Here is a 20,671-nt window from a genome sequence, read left to right on the forward strand (position 1 = left end):
AGGTATACAGTTATATCATTGATGCAAAATAATAGTTCTCTCCTCCTTTTCAATTTTATGCCAACTGTGTTCTTATCTAATTGTATTTATTTGACCCCACTACCTAATTAATAGGTTACTATAATTGCAATGGTTTTAATATGTCTCTGTTTGAGTTAAGGTTTGCAGATAGTTTTTGGTAATAGCCTTTAATATATGTAAGTAGTTTCTTTCTAGTCTCTATTTTACTTTGTGGTATTTTTAAAAATTTATTTTCTGGTCACACCTCGGGGCTTGTGTGATCTTAGCTCCCCGATCAGGGATTGAACCCGGGCCGCGGCAGTGAAAGCGCTGAGTCATAACCACTGGACCACCAGGGAATTCCCTATTTTGTGATTTTTTTTTAAAAAGTAAATGGCTGCTGAATTTTCTAAAATGTCTTTTCAGCATCTAATATTACACTATGGCTTTCTTTCTTCAATTTTGACTTATGTTTGTAGAGCTTCTGATCTTGAACAATCCTTATATTTGTGGAATAAACCTACTTGTTTATCAAGATGCATTTCTAGCTTCTTGTTGCTTTTTTTAATTTTAAAATTCAGATATAATTTACAGACGATAAAATTCATCCTCTTAAAGTGTACAAGTCAGTATTTTTTAGTATATTTATAGAATTATGCAACTGTCCCCACTATCTAATTCCAGAACACTTTCATCACCTCAGAAAGAAACTGTGTACCCATTAGTAGTTATTCCCCATTTGCCCTTACCCCTAGCCCGTGGCAATGACCAATATACTTTCTACGTCTATAGATTTGCCTATTCTGAACATTGCATATAAATGGAAGCATACAGTTTATGTCTTTTGTGTCTGGCTTCTTTCACTTAGCATGTTTTCAAAGTTTATTCATGTGTAGCATGTATCAGTACTTCATTCTTTTTTATGACTGAATCACATTCCATTGTATGGATATGCCACATTTTGTTATCCAGTTATCAGTTGATGGCCATTTGAGTTGTTTCCACCTTTTGGCTATTATGAATAATGCTGCTCTGAACTATTGTGCACAGTTTTTGTGTGGACATGTGTTTTCATTTCTCTAGGGTATATACCTAGGAGTGAAATTGCTGGGTTACGTAGTAACTCTATGTTTAACTTTTTGAGGAACTGCTAAACTGTTTTCCAAAGCCCCTGTACCATTTTACATCCCCACCTGCAGTGTATAACATTTGTTATTGTGTCCTTTTTTAATTATAGCCATCCTGGTGGGTATGAAGTGGTATCTCACTGTGGCTTTGATTTGCATTTCCCTAGTGACTAATGTTGTTGAACCTGTTTCATGTGCATGTTGGCCATTTGTGTATCTTCTTAGAGAAATATCTATTCAAATTTGTAGCCCAGTTTAAAATTGGATTACTTGAAGTGTAAGAGTTGTTAATATTTTTTAAACAGTTTATTCTTAATATTTACAGTTTCTGAGGGGGGGCACACTCCAACCTTATGTGGGTTTTGCTGAACATTATCAGATCATTGGACAAAATAATAGTCTCTAGGCAATTAACATTGTTGTTTGTTTATTTTCACTTGCATTAGAGAGTAACTCAGACATCTCCTCTACAAGTACCTAACCTGTCTTGGATGCACCACCAGTCATACCTCATGCAGCCTTCAGTGAGTGTTCAGAAGTGGGCAAAAGCCAAAGAGGCAATTTGATGTAAAGAAAAACAGTGGGATTTGATGAAAGGAGATAAGGGTGTGAGTTCTGGCTCAGTCTCTTGTGTAACCCAGGTGTTTGACCTTAAATTCTGTGAGTTTGCTATTCTTAGACAAGGATCCCTCCAGACTGATGGGCAGAGTGCCTGTTCCTGCTGCATAGCTGGGCCGTTGCTCACCTATCATTTCCCAGGGTTTTTAAATGTCTGTCTTCAGTGGTTCTGGTAGCCATGCATCACCGCTTCAGGCAGCCTCACAGGACGCTGCCGGCTAACCCTGTCCTCTGTTGCTGCTCCTATAGGGCTCAGTGCTGACACCAGCAATGGATCATCCTGTTGCTCTCCAGCCTGCCTCCGTGATGGGACCTCTTACCCAGCAACTGGGCCACCTCTCGCTCAGCAGCACGGGCACAGTAAAGCAGGATATGTTTTTATTATAAACTCCTACCAAGCAAAGAATACCTATGTAATACTCTTAGGTTTAAATACTCTTGAATAAGGATGGGAATCACTTCAGTGTCATCGAGGGCACACTCAGAAAAGGCGATAAACTAAAAAGATAATAATCCGTGAGCTAGGAATACAGCCATTCTGCTCTTTAGCTCATTCATTTTAACTGATTCCTACTCATGCAACTAAATAAATGGTGTTTCTACCTACATATTAGTTTATCTAGTTCATACACTTTCCTAGAAGTCTTTATCAAAGTAGTAACAGGAATAATGGGTGAAGCTCATTAGTCTTCTTGTAGGTCGGATGCATTCTGATTTGTTCAGGAGGGCTTAAAGCAGAGAAGGCAGTGCGTTGAGAAAAAGCAGAAGACAGGAAAGAGGAGGAAAAGGTAGTCATGTACTTAGAAGCCTCTCTAAGCCAGTGTACTTTAGAGTCACCTGAAGTGCTTTTAAAAAGCACAATTAAATTAGGACAATTAAATTAGAATATCTGGGGACGGAACAATAGGCACTCGTATTTTTTACAGCTCCCCAGGTGCTTTAAATGTAGCCAAGAATCACTGCTCTAAGCCTATTGATGTATCTCATTCCAGTATATGCCAACAGCTGCAGCTATGCAAGGAGCGTACATCTCCCAGTACACCCCTGTGCCTTCTTCCAGTGTTTCAGTTGAGGTAAGAGCTTTATAATCTCTTTGGATTGAAGATTGGAAAATGAACAGAGGCACATTTTCCCCTGATCAAAATCTTCCTCTCACAGTGATGCTGATTCTGTGTTCACAAATAGCTGGTAGGGATGTGAAGAATGTAGGAAGGAAAGACTTAGTTTGTATCTCTGAATGAGGCCCTTCCTCTCATTTGGCAGATGGTAGTTAATCCCAGGATGCTGGCTTGTATTGACTCGTGTGTCCTGGGAAGAGGATGGGTTGCTCTAAACGTTGGGGAAGTGATGCTCTGAGTGTGCGTGTGTGTTTGTGTGTGTATGTGCACTCACACAGGTGTGTGGGAATGGGTTGGTTGGGGAGGACACGCAACTTAGCTAGGCTGCTTCAGTGGGAGGTGAGGAAAGGCTGCACAAGGTGACTCTCCTTCCTTGGCTGTGGTACAGGATGGCGGCAGCCAGCAAAATCAAGTGACAGTGGATGCTGCCTCAGACCATGGGGTCTATTCTTTCCAGTTCAACAAGTAACAGTGGTAAGAATCACATACTGAGGGGCGGGGTGGGCTGAGCAGCCTGAAATCAGACTCTCATGTTTGTCATTCCCCCTCCCTACCCTCTCTGGCTTATGCCTCCTTTAGGATTTCCCTCCCCATCTTTGTTGAGTATAAATGAATTCTTGGAGATGCTGATGCTCCAGACTCCAGAGGGCTGACCAGCAATACAGCCCCTCTGTGGGCCCAGCTGAGGACTAACACTTGGTCATCGGTTTTCACAGGCCTGGGCCTGGAAAAAGAAGTCTCTGCACTCCTGCCCTGTGCTCTTCCTCCACTCCTGGTGGAGCCTGGAGGAACTGTCACTTTGTGTGTGTGCTACAGTCAAGGAGACCAAAAAGACTTCTTTTCTTTTGTGAAGAAAGTTTTATGTTTTGTTTTAAACTGCAATATACTCTTTCCCTACCCCAAAGAGACACGGTGCCTGGAGCTTGTTCTCGTCTTTATGAAAAACAGTTTTTGATGTGTTGGACTTATTTGGGAAGGCTTTTTAAACAAATTATTTTCTTAAAAGAAAAAGGTGTGGTGCTAGAACACTGATGGAGTCCTACTGTGGGCCCTACTTACTGAGTTTTGTTATGGATCTTTTGGCAGGAGGTGTAAGAAAATATGCAGACTTTTAAAGTTTTGTTTTATAAAGCTCTTAGATCACACATCCCATCTCTTCTTCACATACATTTTATGCCTTCTTTCTCTCATCCAGAGTGTTCTTTTTCTCTTTTCCATACAGCAGAACCTGCCTACTTTGCCTCTTTACAGTTTTTAATTTTGTGAATTTCTTTTTTGAATGAAATTTCATACGGAATTTTGGGGGGCTGGGCAAGGAACAAGGTAGAACACTAAGCAGGCAGTGGAAGTGGCTTTTCCTCCCTCTGCCCTGCCACATCCTAGGAGGGAAGACTAGACTTTGCCCTCCGGAAGCAGAGATGTGACCTAGGCTCACTAAGGAGACAATCCCACAGCCTTAGGAAGCCATCCTTGATCCAAATTTGGATGAAGACTAGGTTTTCCCTGGCGAGTTCCAGAGGAATGGACCTACTGACTTCTGACTAACTCTTCTCACTGCCAAGGCCAACACCACATCCTCTGAGAAAATGTCTTCCCTTGCTACAGCTTTTCAGGAATACCTGCTTTTCTGATTCCTAGAGGATCTTTTCTGCCCTGGGTCTCAAGGACTCTCTCTTCCCTATCTCACATCGTTGCTGTGCTCAGAGCCTTTGCTTTTGTGACCTTGCTGAATCCATTTAGGTTCCTTCCCCACCACGGACAATCAGCTGCTTTACCTCTAGACCGACGATTCTCAAAGAGGTGGTTTTGTCGCCTAGAGGCCACTTGGCAATCTCTGGAGACATTTTTGGTTGTTGTGCCTGGGGGTGGGGCTGTGTGCTACTGGCAGCTAGTGGCTGGAGACCAGGGATTCTGCTAAACACCCTGCAGGGCACAGCAGAGCCCCAACTCCCCCAGCAGAGAATTGTCTGGCTCAAAATGTCAGTAGTACCAAGGTTAGGAAACCTTGATGTAGACAGTGTCATCCCTGCCTCCTGTACCAGAGGACTTGGTAAATTCCCATCCCAACCCTGGACACACAGTGCCTTTTGACACTCAGGCAGCTAGTTGAGAGGGACAGAACTGAGGTTCTTGAATTTTCCCCAGGCTTTGACCTTTGGCACATCTGTGTACAGCAAGAGCTGTCCTTGAAAGGCTTGTGCCATGTGCACACACACGTTCAGAGGGATAGAGGTGGGGACTGTTCTGTGTGTGTGCTGTGCAGGGGCGGGAAAGGACAAAGCTCTTTGTAACTGTCCAGAGCAACCTGCCCTAGTGTGTTTGGGCCCCTTTTCCAGGGAACCAGGACATCAAAAATAATCTTCCTGCTTGTGGAAGGACAGCAGGGAGCTGGGATAGAAAAGGGCCATAAACCCCATCTCACTATTTACAAGGTCAGGAGTCCTTCAAAAAAAGGCTATAATTTGCTCTTCAACTCCATCACCTTCTGCAAGACCTGACTATGCACACGGAGACAGATAGGAGGAAGCCTTTGTCCATCTTCTAGGAAATAAGATCCTGCACCTGTCTCTTCCCAGTCACTCCTTCTGCACTGAAAGGAGAGTTCTGCTCCCCTTCACTTCAAGGTCAGGTGCCTTTCCACCAGACAATCAGACAGAAAGCCAAATGATGGAGAATGGAGAAACAGGTGTTCAGTTTCTGTAGGGGAGAAGGAGATGCTACTGGGCGGGAAGAAGCTGTATTATCAGTTGTTGTACATAGAGCTTGGGCCTAGCTCCCCTCCACCCATCCCAGAGTTGAGAGTCCTAACGCTCCCTGCCCTTAGAGTGTCCTTTTGTACATCCTGGGGTTAAGGGAGTAGGGGTAAGGGACAATAGGTAGGATGTAAAGTATAAAGGATAAAATCGCCACTATTAATTTTCTCACAGGTACTTCCAACCTCAGGAAGGGTTTATCTAATGTAAAACAGCCCCAAACCCAGTAACTTTATAGAAGGTTTTGGCTGGGCAGGTATCTCTTGCTTCTGAGTCTCTACTCCTTAGTCAAGGAAAATACACCATATATTTCTTGTCAGTGGCCTTGAAGAAAAGGAGAAAAATCTAGAATCCTGTTCATTTAATTAATAGTAGTTTGGGGGAGCCTTGCTTTGCTAGGAGGCTTAGTGAAATGAGGGCCTTTCACGTGTAGAAACTGTTGTTGATGTCACTGCTGCCGCTCCTCTGCCTCCCAGAATTCCTGGTTCTGTCTACTTTCTCTGTCTGTATTTAAATGTTTAAATGGCTGTAATTTTGCTTTGTTTTGTTTTAAAATTCTGAAGTTACCTTTTGTGTGTTCTCATGTGAATCTGCTTAATGGATTTTATTAATGGGTGTTTCTGGTTTGGGCAGGTTTGGGCATGGGAAGTGACGGAGAGCCTGAAGTTATTTTTGTAATGGTTAATGGCATCGTGGAATTTTGTTTGGGCCTTTTTGGGTTACACTCATGATACTTTTTGCCTAATTGTTAGTTCATTTCTAACAGTTCATAACATGGGTGAGTGATTGGAAAAAGGAGACAAGGAAGGAGGGGTACTTTTTCTCCCATGAAATAGCGCCATTGGTGGCAGTGGTGGCAGAGGAATTGTAGGGGGAGACTTCAAGCTCACCGCCTAGGGCTGGGCTCTTTAAACACTATGCTAATGTTTTCTGAATCCTGTCTTCATGGAGCCCAGGTCATAACTCTCTCTGTACTTCATACCCCCGCTCATTACAGATGCTCATAACATTCTTAAAATATTTTAGTACTTTGTATTTTTCTCTTTTCAGTCAAATGGAACATACTAGATCCCTTTCTCAGATGATACAATCCTTTACTAGCCTCAGAGCCTGCCCATCCCATCTCATGCCGGTGTTATTACTGCTCCTCTCTCTCTCTGAGATGATACTCAGCCCCGAGGCTGATTAGACCTTTCGGAGGAGGGTGTGGGTCGAGGTTAGGGAAGATGTGGGAATGATGATGGGGAGAGATGTTATTTTTAAAGTGTGTTTTTAACCAAAGGATTTGAAGAGTTGCCTAGGCTAGGAAGCCTGGTGACTCTGAAGAGGTAATAAATAGCCCTTGTCAGTAAGAGATGGGGGTAGTAGGGGGACATTACTTGCACTGAGTGTGAGGACTGTGCTGCTCTACTGACCATCCCTGGATTGGGCCACCTCAGCCCAGTTCCATTCTTCCTTTCCTAACTTACTGATCAGGGAGCTCATTCAGCCCCTTGGTGCCTGCCTGCATTGCTTATTCCCTGCTGCTTCAGTGTCTACCGTTTGGGGACGTACATGTGGGTTGTTACTTTGCTCCACAGAGGTGAGGTGAGAGGCCTTGCTGGAATGGAATGTTGCAGGGATCCCCATAGAATCATCTTCTAGGGAAAAAAAAAAAAATCGTTGCTGTTCTCTTATGCACGTGCCCGCCGCACCCCTCCCCCCTTCTTGGGAGAGCAGCAGCATTGTACCTATGAGGGGGTTACCTTGAACTTCTTGGCCTAGGGCAATAAACTTGGGTCAGTGATCAGATCTAAACTTGTCCTCAGGCTCTGCTAGACCAGCTTCAGAGAAGAGGGTGGGTGTTATGAAAGCCAGTCTGTAAGGGCTAGGTCTTAATTCCTTGTGCCTTGTCACACTGATCCTTCCTGATTCCCTCTTAAACCAACTACTCCATTTCTATGCTACCTGCATTTTAGGTCCTTCCAAGCATTAGCAGATCCCTCGTTTGCTCAGCTTTTACTCCTTCCTTTCGTAGGAGGGTCTTCCTTCAACAGCTGAGATGGGCCTGAGAGCTCTATCACCCTTTTCATCTTTGCTGAATTCTGCTGCACCTCCCTAGGGGTGGTCCCCACATGACTGTAGTAATGAGAAAGCTAGGTGCCCTCTCACCCCAGTTACCACTGCTCCTTCTCCCTGGCATGTCCACGTCTGTTTTGAATGAAACATTCTCCAGGTGTATCCCAGAACTTTCTTGTCTTTGTTAAAGACCTACCTCACAGCGTCACAATTGAACATGGGCACAAGCACCTGGTTTACTTCTTTCCTTCCTTTACTCTGTCCTTCCTTTCCTGAGGGTTAGGAAGATGGGGGCTACAGAGGGCTCACAATCAAATGCAAAAACTCTTTTGGTTATTTCTGTTTCTGGAATGTCTTCTTTGAGATTTTTACCTCATTTATCACCCTAGAATAGTGTGAACTCTTCAGTCGGGTCTTGCTGTGGTACGCCAGGGGGACAGGCTGAGTAATGACTGCTTAGAATATTAACTAATGCTTGGGAGCCACCCCCAGGAACACCAACATGGGAGCAGAGCTCAGCACTTGAGAGGATAAGAGCTTGCCAGTGGCTGCCATTAGCTGAGAAGGTAAACATGCACCAAAGAGGGCATCTGGGATTTTTATAGGGCTGAAAGCAGAGATGTTCCTTCTCCACCTATTCCAGTTAGTTTACAGGGTCACCAAAACAAAACTTCCAGCCTGGAGTGTGATAAGCTTTCCTAGCCTGAGTAAAGAAAAGTTCTCGCCCCACTACTGGTGTCCACATCCCCCAACACACACATTTTTTTTCGGGTGGCAAGTGCTCTCTAGCATGCACTTATCACCTTGGACAGGAAATAAGTTTAATTTATACTCAAAACACATTTTGTACACTTTTTCTTTACCCAGAGGTTTCCAGTTTTATACTCTTGCCACATCTGTGCCAATGCTACACATTCTTCTTTTTCTGACTCTTGGTATTCACTTGTTCCTTCCCTACAATTGGGGAGAACTTTGTCTTATTTCAACTTCTGAAATAAAACACGAAAGTCTACCTCGTGGTGTCTTATCCATGATTGCAAGCTGGGAAGGTGGTGGTGAGCACATATATTTGCTATAGTGGGAACACAGGTGGCAGCTTAGGAAGCCAAGGCCATGTCTCACAAGGCAGGAACTAGGGACACTTGAATCCTTTGCTGTAGCACTTCAGCCAGGAGCACCTGTTCCACCCACATAAGCACAAATTCTGCCTTGGATGCCTCTTGCACAGGAAGGGCCAAGCTTGGAGGTTCAGAGATAAACCTTGAAGTTTAGGGGCATATTTCTCCCCGGCCTGTGGTCTCCTACATCAAACCAGTCGTACTCACCCTAACAAACACCCAGCCTTCACCTTTAGGCAAGTATGAGAACCTATGTTGAAGGAAGATAAATACAGACTCTTTTGAATCTCTATCAAATGTGGTTTTTATTCAACTGACAAGCACTTTTCTACAGCTGCACTTGTGGAACATCACATGGCAAAAACAGGAGTTTTTTTCTCTAGACTTTTTTTTCCTTTTTTTACCTTATTAAAAATGAGATTGGTCCTAAAAATATAGAAAGAAATAAATTTAAATTCACAAAAAACTGTACATTATCAAAAAGTCACTAAAACACCACATTTGGTTATATAAAAAGTCAAGTCCCTTTTGTTGTAAAAGGAACATGGAAATTTGTTGGTGTTGATGGTGTGGTTTCTTCCTGTTACCAGACTGATAGGGGAGAGGAAACAAAGGGGTAGGGGTGGGTTTTATTTACTTTTTTAACTTGCCTTCCCTATCAAATACTCTTGTCAAGAAGAGAAAATCCACCTAGCTCAAGGGGCAGTGAAGATGAGGAAAGAAAAGTGAGAAACGGCCCCTTTGGTCATGCCCTCCCCCCGCCCCCCATCAACCCTCACTTCAAATTGAGGCTAGGACTCCACCCCACCTTAAGAGTGCCTGGTCCCTAGGGAAAGAGATGGAGCTGGGAGAGGAACACAGAACAGGAACAATCAAGATTTCACTCCCCCGTCCACCTAACCTCCAACAGTAGAATTAATCTAGAACATTTTATACCAGGGTAAGACTGCCGTGGGGAAAAGAAGAGCCCCCAACTACAACAGTTCCAAATGTCTAACACAAAGTTTGTTACAGCGCAGTTATTTAGATAAAATATAAATATTTATGCATAATATAAAGTCAATTCAAATATTCTTCAATCCACCTCTTATTTAAAAGCAAAAAAAAAAAAAAATCTCAAATAAAATTAAAAGTTCTGAGGTTTATCTGACAGAAAAGGCGACTTTAGAAATAGGCTATGGGGGAGAAGGGGCATAAAGGAATAAGAAAGGGGCTGCCCCGGGACCTGTACTGCCCCCTCACCCCCTTCAGTGGCTATTCAGTGCTGCCAGAAGCACAAGGAATGCTCCCCCTCACCTGGCACCCCCTCTCCCACCAATGGAACACTTCTTGGATGCCTCAGCTCTCTGCTTGGGCCAGCCAGCAGCCACCTCCCCAGTGCAAGTACCCGTAATCTCTGATGGGAGGGGCTCTGCTGAGCAGGAAAGCAGGGGCCAGGGGCCCATGGCTATAGCTGGGAGTTAGCAGCTTTCCTCTCACAGGTCGGGGCTTAACTTGGGCACAGTCAAATGTAGGGCAGTGGTGGACCCAGAACCTCTCCTCCCTACTCTCCTGTGTTCTGCGGTCTCTGCTACTGGGTAGGGGGTCCCAGGATATGAAGTAGATAAGGGAAGGAAAGCACTACTAAACCCACAGAAGCTCATGGGATTAGGAAGAGATCCAGTTCTACCCCTCTCCCTGCGAAAGCTTAAGACTCAGAGCTACTGAAAGGAGAGGGAGTTCCTGCTGAAAGATTGCACAGTTTGAAGAGGCTGGAACAGAAATGACTGGGAGAGAGGGGGAGAGAGACAGCCTTGTACCCAGAAAAACTGTTCCTGTGGTTTCCCAAAGACAAAGTGATGGTGTGAAACAATGGGAAAGGTGTTTCAATGGTTGGAAACAATGGGAAACAGATACTTGGGGGAAAAACTGAATGGATGCCACCAGACAAAACAGGGGCACAATCACAGCATCCTCTCACTCACTCACTCTCTCTCACACACACACCTCTCTCTCTCTCAGGCCAGTCGATTGCTACCTGGCCTCCATCTTGGGGGTGTGCCCAAACTCAGCAGTAGTTGTCCCTGAGGAGTTCCCAAGAAGGAGGTTTGGGTAAGAGGTGGGGAAGGAGGCTGGAAGGCCCAGGGTTCAGGGTGCCTCCCTGCCCTCTCCCCAGTTTGCTAAGTTTCAGAAAAGGCTAGAAACTCAGCATTTGAGGAGTATCCAACATTACAGAGGGACTAGCTATTGGCAGGAAGATGAGGACAGAGAGAAAGACAGGGACCTCTGAACTTCTTTTTCCTTTGAAGGGAAAAAAGATTTGGGGGAAAAGGATGGAGGAACCCGTACACAACAGTTTTACATCATTGGATGAGAGAAAATCTGAAAAGGGGGTTGGGGGGGGACTGAGAGAGAGAAAGTGAAAAGCGGGGGAGGGACTGAACATGGAAGCAGCATGTTCAGGGCCCGGTGTCCGGCTCGACACACTTGGGAGTTAAGTCCACTTTACTGGCCGTCACTGCGGGTCCACACACAGTACAGAGTGTTTCTTGGTTTCACACATTCACTAGAACTATTGCTATTGTTAAATAGCCCCAGAATGCTGGGGCATGTACAGGGAAGGTGAGAAAGCTGGGAGGAGGAAGTAGGAGCTTCTTTCATCCTCCTCCTCTTTTTTAATTAGGAAATAAAACAGAAAGGAAAAATTATTTTTCTTTTTTTTTTTTGGCTTTCAGTCCAGAAGGACCTCATCTCTGCCCCTCTTATGTGAGGAACAAGAGGAGGAAAGGAAGAAAGGGGTGTAGGGATAAGAAGATGTAGGGCGCTGCCAAAGGTAGGGTCAAAAATCAGGGTTCTACCTCGGACTCGAGTCTGGACCCAGGGCAGCATCAGCAGGTGAGAATGGCAGGGTCTGTTTGTTTGGAGGGCAGGGAGCAATGCCACAAGGTGACTCCCCACCTCCCTTGCCTCACAGATTGGCCTGTTTTCCCTGATAAAACTCCTCCCAGCGGCTCTCGAAGAAGCGACGCATGATGTGCCCAGCCTTGCCCACTTCAGAGTCATCCTCATTGAATGTCTGGCAGTTGTCAAAGACCAGAAGTGCATCAGCCGCAAACTCCTCTGAGCTGGTGTACCTGGGCAGGGGTGGAGACAGACTTGTGAGCTGGGTACAAGTTACGGCAGTAACAGAAGAGCCGGGACAGTTACTGATGTCTACTTACCCTCCCCGGAGCAGCCGCTCCCGCATGGTGGAAAAATCCATAGGGTTTTTGATGATGCGCCGGTACCCACTCACCAATCGTGGGTTCACAGGCTCCAGGAAAGGCCAGGCTGCATCATGGGACTCCATCTCCATCAAGATAATCCTATTACGAAAGACAGTGATGACTGCACTCCCAGGAAGCAAACACACTGACCCCTCCCAGCCCTTTACTCCGGCAAAGGTAGAGCCAGTTGTCCCCAGAATTCACTCAACTCACTCGCAAAACGTGAGATCACTGTGGTGGTTCCGCATGGAGAGCCGCCGCCGCTTTGAGGGGGACTGCCCTCCTTCTGAGCACCGAGGCGCTGCCGGGCTTTCTCGGCCCCTCGACAGTAGCCGGCGCCGGCAGCTATCACCCTCTGGGAAGTTCAGCACATAACTACTTTTCCGCTTCTGGCCTCGTTTTGGGAAACCTGGCCTCTGAGTCAGTTCTCCCTCTACCTGCTGAAGATAAGAAAAAGGTAAGATCAGCAACAGCTGGAGATGTTCTCTGCTTGCCCTTCACTTTACTACAATCCCTACTTGTCTAAGTGTGACTGAGGCTTCAAAATACTTTCATGCATAAGCCAGCATGTGAATTTATTCACATAACCCAATAAGGTAGGTGAAAGGGAAAGTATAATCATTCCCATTTTATAAGGAAAGTAAAAGCAAGTAAGGTTATAGAATTTAAGTGACTTGTCCAAAGAAGGATCAGAACTCAGGTCTCCTAGCACATCATCTGGAGCCCTTTCCCAGGAGAGACTGAGGCATGGTAAGAATGATATTTGTAGGACTGGTGGTAAATGGGATGAGAAAGAAAATCTCTGACTTTTGCTTGGGAGTGGAATGAGAGGGAGCAGAAGACTTACCTGGGCCAAACAGACGGCACAGAACCAGTCTCCTTCTGGGACAGCCTCCATCTTGGGCCGAAGGCAGTAAATATGGCAGCCACGGTCACACCCATCACAAAGTAGAAGAAACTCATCGTTGTCACCCTTCCGGCAGACTAGACAGGTCTGGACCGAGGTTGTGAGGAGGCAGGGTGAGCCCTCAAGCCTCTGCCTGCCACTGACCCCACCCACGCCAGCTGGCCATCTTGTCAGCCCCCCCAGGCTCTCCAGGCCTCTTACCACTTTGTTGACAGACTTCTCCCAGGCAATGGACCTCTCCAGCTGGCCCAGGCACAAGCAGACCTGGGCCGCGCTCCAGCACCGCTCCAGCGTTTGGCGCCAGGCTCGAATGCGAGGGGTGATCTCGTAGGATCTGGTGGGAGAAAGTGGTGATTTGGGGATGAGGAACAGGACCCATTAAATTTATTCCTCCTCCCCCAAGACCAAGAAGCGGGGAGCCACTCACATCTCTGGAGCCGTGCGCTGTGGGGCGCCACTGGGCGTGCTGAGCAGGGCCTTCTCCAGCACGCCCTCGTGAGCTGGCCACAGGGGCTCCCGCAGGTACCGCCGCTCCACATTCTGCTCCAGGGCAGCGAGTCGCATCACTGCCAGGTCCAGGGGGTTGGTAGTTTTACGCTGGGGTGCCAGTCCTTCCTTGCCTCGACCCCGCCAGGTGATATCCTCCTGGGAGTCAGGTAGATGCTCACAGTAGGCCAAGTCTTCACGAGTAGAGTCTGGGCTGGGACGTGTCCAGCCCTGCAGGTGGGAGAGAGGAATAAAACTCATTATAAAGAAAGAACATTAAGCATAGAAAAAGATGTGACCCATTTAGGGTCATGGGAGGTCACTTGTGAAGTGGGAACCCCAGGTTTTCCCTAACAGGGTACAGGAGATTAACACCCTCTCGTCAACAACCCCCTACCCAGTGCCAGCCCAAGTGTACCCGAATCTGCAGATCAGACAGGATAACCCGCTGTTCCAGCTCCTCTACCCACTGAAGCACAGCCAAGTCTGTCTCATATGTCTTCTCTTTGGGGGACCAGCTCAAGATCCCTTCTTGAAAGGCAAGTAGCTGACTAGGCTCAAAGATAGGGTCTGAGGAGACAGAAGGCAGAGGGAAAAGCCCATCAGGCTATTTCGTTGTCCACAGCAGCAGCTCAACGTTTACCTGGGCTCTGCAGCTCAGGGTGGTTAAGCATCTACCTTACCAGTTGAGGGCCGTAGGCAGACTTCCTGTAAGAAGTCCCTGTGCTTGTTTAGGTGTTTGTGAAGTGCCTTCTCTCGGATGCCTCGGGGGTGCAGGGCCTTGAGCATGGCATCCAATGTCTCAGGATCTCGGATCCACCACCAGCCCGAGCGCATCTCTGTGAAGATGGTTTATGTGTGTGGGGTGGGGAGTGGGAACCAGCTATGAATCACATGGTCCACATCTGATGCCACTCCTACCTTTATCTCACCCCATTCCACCCCAAAGTCACTCACCAGGGGGGACGGGCTGGGCTGTCAGCTGGGTTAGGTAACGCTGCTCCATCTGTCTGAAGAACTTACTGGGAGGTCTCCCTCTCCGTTTTGGCTGTCCCATCCCTGTGGGGCTCTGTGGTGTTTCTCTAGGGTCTCCTGCTCGCCTTTTAGGAGCCAGGCCCAGCAAGGGGGTGGAAGAGAGCTGCCCTGGAGAATAGGGGTTGGCAGCACTGGGTCTATTCACCTGTGAATGAGATGACACATAAGGTGATGAGGGTGTGTTTTCATGTTGACAGGACCCCAGTGGCCCCATCCCTTCCCCCCAGCTTCAGCAACAGCCCACAGCCAGGCAACAGAGCCTGTGGCAAGATGAAGATAAGTGCATACCGCTAATTCTGGCTACTTACTGGCTTGGAGGAGGCAGGTAGCTGAGGGGAAGGAGTGGGCTGGTCCTCAGAAACTGCAGGGGGTGGTGTAGGGGCAGCACTGCAGGGCATCTGGGCTGAGAAGTTAAACCAGGGAGCTTGAGAATCGGGGCTGGCTTCTGTCTCGTCAGCTTCTGGCTCCTCCGGGGGCCGTGATGGCATTGGGTCCAGTTTTCCGGGGCTGCTATCAGGCGTGAGGACTGAGCTACTGAGCAGGGAGCCATGGCTCTGAGTCTGGCTCAGCCAAGACAGGAAGGCTGACTGGCTGAGGTCGTGCTGGCTCTGACCCAGAGACAAAGGGGAGCCCTCTGGCTCTAGGAACCCATTATGGGAGTGAGGATGGGACTGAAGCTGGGGCTGGGGCTGGGCATGAGCCTGAAGCTGAGGATGGGGCTGAGTCTCGGGCTGAAGCTGGACCTGCAGCTGTTCTGAACCTTGACTCTTGACAGGAGATTTCAAGTGCCTAGGTTGCACAGACCCAGGCTTAGTTTTCCGAGGTCGGCCTCGGGCCCGGGCAGGAGAACTGGCAGAGGTGCTGCAGCCAGCTAACTCCCTCTTCAGAGAGAAGGAGGCTGGGCTGGGTGTTGAATGGGTTGCCACTTTTAAGGAGTCAGTTTCCTGCTTTATCACATCCTCAGGAACTGTAAAGAAAAGTGAAGAGCATAACACATACACAGATATAAGGGGAAAGAAAGAGGGTGTACAAACACAGGACATATACTTTCTTTTTCTCTTGGACTTCATACCCCCCTTTTGGAGACTGCACCAGGAAAAGCTTATATGCCAGTGAGCACAGTCTCTGGAAAAGAAACACTATGCTCCCAAGTAATCATCATCAGCATAATCATAAGCTAACATTTATTGAGAACCAGCTATAAGTTAAGCATTATTCTAAGAGCATTAACTCATTTTAATCCTCTCAATAGCCCTATGACGTATACATTCTATCATTAACTCCATTTTACAAATGAAAAAACTGAAGCATACAGCTGGTAAATGGCAGAGCAGGTAGGTAGGCAGTCCTACTCCAGAGCCTGTGCTCTTAACCACACTGTGCTATACTGATTCTCATACAATGAAAGAAGCCCAAGACAACTAGGCAGAGGAAAAGGAATCGTTTAACTTTTGTTAGGACTCAATTCAGGGTCCTACGACACACCTACCTAAGCTCCCCTCTGTTCCTTCCACAAAGATACCAGTCAAATAGGGCAACACCCAGTAGTTGCGTCTGTAGCGGTCCTGACCCAAGGAGACTGCCCGAAGCATCTGGGATGAGTGAAGCAGCTTTTTGCGAAAGAAGAGCTGACGCTGGGTAGGCAGTGGAAAAGGAAGATGAATGAAAAACACACTTCCAGGGTGACAGTGGTGACTTCGTCCGGTATATGGGAGAAGGGCAATGGCTCTCAGCTTCCCTATAAAATTGATACCATCTGGGCCCAGCTCATAAGGTAATCAATTCTCACCCAGCCCCTATCTCCAGCTCCTGGGAGGTTAGAAGCACAATACCTTGCTGAGTTTTTCTATCTGGCGCTCTAGCTCTGGGATGCTAGATGCTATGACATCAACCTGGAGAAGAAACAAGTAGACACCAAGAGAAAGGGAATCATCAGATTCAAGAAAAAAATAATCTGTTTTCCAACTCCCACTTTCCTTGGTCTGGGCTAGTACCTCTCCATCTCTTCGACCCCTACGGCCATGGACAGCAGCTGTAGTCTCCTCCTCTTCCTCCTCTTCCATGCCACTGGTCTCCTCCATGATCCGAGAACTGCGCCTCCGCCCCAGGCCTTCCTCCGGCCCCTGCAGCTCTACCTCAGGTCGCCCAGTTCGCTTGGCCAAAGCAGTTTTCAATCTTGACATAGACAGATTAAGGGAAACCGTGGTGAGGAACATGATACCACCACAAAAGGAACACAGTGAATCTAAACAATCCCAGGCCCTGGGGTAAGGTCCCAACCCCAGGGGAGGGGCTAAGGACACTGAGTTCCAAGCAAAAATCCTGGCTATGCTTCACTCTTTCCCCCTTCTCTCCTCTGTCCTGTCCCTACCTCCGGAGCCGGCCTTCAACAATCCACTTGTTTTTCCTGTAGCTGGACATACTCTCCAGAGTCTTGTCAATCTCACTGCAGGGGAACAGGGAATGGGATTCTGAGGGAGAAGTGGCAGCACATACACAGAAGAAGGGAGGCTCAAGGGTAAAGGGAGTTTCATCCTAGAGCCTAGATTGGATGAACGGCAGAGGAAGGCTTGGAGTCTCCCAGGGAAGAAAATTAGATTCAGTCCTAAGTCACACCAGCATGTCCAGAGCATGGCAGTGGACACACATCGCCGAGGATTTCTAAATGGCTAACCCCCTCCCCCATCCCATTCTGACCAAGGCACACAATAACCATCCCCACCCCTGCCCCTCACTTGATGATGAGGGTGGAGCCATTGAGCTCATGCACAAGGAAGGCCAGGACAGCAGCCTTCTGCTGGGGCGGCTGGGCTTGAAAAGGCTGGGTGCGCAGGCTGTCGCAAAGGGCTGGCTCCACTCCATACGCCATGAGGAAGCAGCGCAGGATCTCAGACACATTGTCTCTTGTTAGTGGGATCTCGGACACCTTCTCCCCCAAGATCTTTAAGGACTGTTTGGAGGAGAGCATGATAGGAGTTAAGAGAGAAAGAGGAACAACTCAAGTTGGGTGAATCTGGAGCAGGAAAATACAATAGAACTACGGGGTTAAGATAGGAAAAGAAGAAAAGAATGAAAGTTGATAGGACAGATGAGAGAAGGAAAAGGACAGGTGCAAAAGAAAAGGAGTAAATTAAAGGAAAATGAACAAAGTAAGCAGAGGGAGGTCAGAAAGAAAAAGAAATAGAAGAGAAAAAAATATATGGAAAACAGAAACAGGAAGAAACTACAGATCTTCCTCCACTTGTCCCTGGAGAGAATGACGAGAGTCAGGACCTAAAACCTTAAAGCAGTGAGTAGAAGTAACCTAGGAGAAGACGCAATAAATTACCAGAAGGGCTAGCATGTAGTATATAGATCTTCCTCAACTTATGATGAGGTCATGTCCCAATAAACCTATCATAAATTGAAAATATTCTAAGTTGAAAATGCATTTAATACACCTAATCTACAGAACATGATAGCTTAGCCAACCCTACCTTAAACATGCTCAGAACATTTACATTAGCCTAGAGTTGGGCAAAATCATCTAACGCAAAGCCATTTTATAATAAAATGTTGACTATCTTGTGTAATCTACTGAATACTGTACTGGAAGTGAGAAACAGAATGGCTGCATGGGTACAAAATGGTTGTAAGTGTATCAGTGAACACATGGCTGACTGGGAGGTGTGCCTTGCTGCCGCTGCCCAGCATCACTAGAGAGTATCGTACTGCGTTTCTCTAGCCCAGGAAAAGATCAAAATCAAAATGTGAAGTACAGTTTCCACTGAATGCGTATCACTTTTGAACCACTGTAAAGTCGAAAAATCATAAGCCAAACCACTGTAAACTGGGGACCATTTGTGTATCTCCCTTCACTTGTCCTGATCACTTTGGGAAGGGGCTTTCATGTGTTTAACTTAAAGAGAAAGCAAAACTGAGAAAAGCACGGATTCCAGGCCCTCTGAACCCGCCCAGGAAAGGACCTCACCTGACAGTAGGAAGGCAAGCCAGGATCATAGAGCGCAGCTTTCAGGAGCCGCACCAGCAGATCTTGCACCTCGCCCAAGCTGTCGCCTTGACACAGGAGTCCCTCCTGCAGGACTCCCAGGCTAGGTACATCTTTGGCAGGGTCAAAGCCCAGCACCTTGCCGAAGCTGTGCAGGAACTCCACAATGGTCAAGCAGTCTGAGAAGGCCCCACTAGGCAGGATCAGACCAGGGATGCGTGAGAAGTCAGGCAGGGGCTGTAGAGATAAAAAGAGGTAGGGTGTTCTGTCAAACATATGGGAAGGCAACAGTCTGGATATCTAGGAGGCTCTTCCTTTCACAGAAGTGTCTTCACGGATGGCCCCTCCAGGACCTGTTACTCTCCCCTCACTACCTGGTGGTCAGTCAGACACATGTCCTCTGTGGGCTTCTTCATCTCCTCCAAGATCATCTGCTGCCTCTGCCGCTCCTCCAAGCGCCTCTGTGTGGCCAGAGCTTTATCTGCTTTACAGGCTGGCTTGGCTTTGGCCACCTCCTCCTTTTCCTTCATTTTTACCTTCTCCTTTTTCTCCCTCTTGACTTTTTCCTTCAGTTTTTCCTGCTTTGTTTTTACTTTCTCCTTCTCAGCCTAGCCACCCAAGGGAGAGAGGAATCAAGAGTGCCATAAAGATTCAAGTCACCACCCTTTCCAGGTCCCCGTCCTCCCCACCTTACACCCAGAAACATGACTATAAAAAGAGACCAACTCACACGTCTTGCAAAATCAGTTTGGTGACTTCAAAGTTATGCTTGTGTGTACATGCACCTACCTTCGATTTCTTCTTGGCCTCCTTCTGCTTTAAGCTCTTGGTCTCTTGTTTCCTCTTGTTCTTGGCCTGTAAACCATAAGGGAAGTCATTTCTCCTCAAACTCTGAAAGCATCACTGCTTTGACTAGCATTCAAAAACAGACAAGGGTACTGGGGAGGAGAGGTGAGACATGGGATGAGAGGTCGGCAATGGATCAATTCTCTCACCCTGGAGATGCTCACATTATTCCTGAATAAGCCCAATTCTCTAAATGGCGAGTGGCAGACGTGGGAGAAGGAAGAGAAGACAGAGCAGCTGTAGGAAAAGTTAACCTACTGTGTAATCTCTCTGATGTCCCTCACCTGCCCTTGGTTAGTAGCCTGACACTCTCCCCGTTGTACCTTCTGCTTCATCTTCTTCTTGATTTTACTCATCTTTGCTTTATCTTCCTCATTCAGTGTTTCTGTGAGGGCAGAAAGAAAAATGAAGAGTGAGGCAGGCAGGCCAATCTCCAGCATCCAGAGCAGCACATGCCTGTCACAAAGCTGGCCTCCAAAGCAGCTCCCTGAAGAATCCAAAAGTTTGTGTTTTTTTTGTTTTAAGTATACATAAAATGTTGGAGAAAAAATGTAGGAGAGGCACCTGCTATAGAGGTAGCACAAAGAACTCAAATGGTATCTCCTGCCCAGAAGCACCAGCCCCTTGAACACTAGACTGCTTTAGAAGGGGTCCTAGGGGCCAAAACAGCAAAGTAGCCTTATAGCCTGTCTCTCCCCCAGGCTATCTGACAGATTGATTTTAGAACAAAGAAAGGAACAGAAAAACTGCCAGGGAAAGCAGGTGGTCTTGAGTGGGAAGCACCAATTAAGCAAGAATGTGCCAGAAAGAAAGGGCCCAGATAATGGACACTTTAGCAGAATCATATCAAACTGACATAGCTATTGCTTATGCTCAGCTCCTATGTCTTGCTCTACTAAAAGGTCTGAATTTCTTCCCTTTTGGAAGACAATATTGAAGTGTGATTCTGCAAACAATAGTGTTTCAGAATTGGTGTTTTTGATATGACAGCACCTATCCTATTCTGGCACAGAAACACTACCACCACCACATCTGTACAGCAACCCTCTAAGTTAGACAGGTATCACCTGCAGATGACCCACTATAGGCTTTTATTAAAATATAAGTGACTCGCTCCAGGTCATACAGTCAGAATATGGCAGAGCTGGAACTCTGAATAGGAGACCGATGACTCCAAATTTTTTCAAATTTATACTATATCAGGGCAAGTGCAATATTTACTGAAAAATTAGACATTTCCAATCTGTCCATCCCACTAAAACAGTGCCAATTATCTTTTGGATTCAGATGTGAATTCTGAACCTCCATGATGGTGGCAATGAGTAAGGTAAGAGTGTATGTATGAGACAGCCAAAACCAGTAAGATAAGTGA

At 46.8% G+C, this 20,671-nt stretch overlaps 2 protein-coding genes across 14 annotated transcripts in view; one reads left to right on the forward strand and one right to left on the reverse strand.

Moving 5' to 3' along the window:
- RBMS2 (RNA binding motif single stranded interacting protein 2) overlaps positions 1-8,686 on the forward strand; it is a 90,438-nt gene extending 81,752 nt beyond the window's left edge. For 3 of the 5 annotated variants that reach the window (XM_082351006.1, XM_082351010.1, XM_082351007.1), the window contains 5 exons: positions 1,574-1,651; positions 1,995-2,105; positions 2,738-2,818; positions 3,252-3,337; positions 3,443-8,686. In XM_082351006.1, the coding sequence (XP_082207132.1) occupies positions 1,574-1,651; positions 1,995-2,105; positions 2,738-2,818; positions 3,252-3,332 (351 nt within the window). In that variant the 3' untranslated portion in view covers positions 3,333-3,337; positions 3,443-8,686. The remainder of the gene's footprint in view (positions 1-1,573; positions 1,652-1,994; positions 2,106-2,737; positions 2,819-3,251; positions 3,338-3,442) is intronic. The other 2 variants (XM_082351008.1, XM_082351009.1) reach the window with 2 other exon arrangements.
- A 385-nt stretch (positions 8,687-9,071) lies between these two features.
- Positions 9,072-20,671, reverse strand: part of BAZ2A (bromodomain adjacent to zinc finger domain 2A) — a 34,116-nt gene continuing 22,516 nt past the window's right edge. For 5 of the 9 annotated variants that reach the window (XM_082350884.1, XM_082350881.1, XM_082350888.1 and 2 more), the window contains 18 exons: positions 19,584-19,684; positions 19,243-19,308; positions 18,828-19,061; positions 18,436-18,690; positions 17,201-17,415; positions 16,837-16,911; positions 16,298-16,640; positions 15,955-16,099; positions 14,774-15,432; positions 14,388-14,610; positions 14,114-14,269; positions 13,849-14,000; positions 13,372-13,661; positions 13,146-13,278; positions 12,885-13,031; positions 12,251-12,477; positions 11,993-12,136; positions 9,072-11,905 (listed from right to left, as the gene is read on the reverse strand). In XM_082350884.1, coding sequence (XP_082207010.1) covers positions 11,740-11,905; positions 11,993-12,136; positions 12,251-12,477; positions 12,885-13,031; positions 13,146-13,278; positions 13,372-13,661; positions 13,849-14,000; positions 14,114-14,269; positions 14,388-14,610; positions 14,774-15,432; positions 15,955-16,099; positions 16,298-16,640; positions 16,837-16,911; positions 17,201-17,415; positions 18,436-18,690; positions 18,828-19,061; positions 19,243-19,308; positions 19,584-19,684 — 3,731 coding nt within the window. In that variant the 3' untranslated portion in view covers positions 9,072-11,739. The remainder of the gene's footprint in view (positions 11,906-11,992; positions 12,137-12,250; positions 12,478-12,884; positions 13,032-13,145; positions 13,279-13,371; positions 13,662-13,848; positions 14,001-14,113; positions 14,270-14,387; positions 14,611-14,773; positions 15,433-15,954; positions 16,100-16,297; positions 16,641-16,836; positions 16,912-17,200; positions 17,416-18,435; positions 18,691-18,827; positions 19,062-19,242; positions 19,309-19,583; positions 19,685-20,671) is intronic. The other 4 variants (XM_082350887.1, XM_082350885.1, XM_082350883.1 and 1 more) reach the window with 4 other exon arrangements.

This window comes from Balaenoptera borealis, assembly GCF_965194805.1.
Source record: "Balaenoptera borealis genome assembly, chromosome: 13".
Taxonomy (NCBI): domain Eukaryota; kingdom Metazoa; phylum Chordata; class Mammalia; order Artiodactyla; family Balaenopteridae; genus Balaenoptera; species Balaenoptera borealis.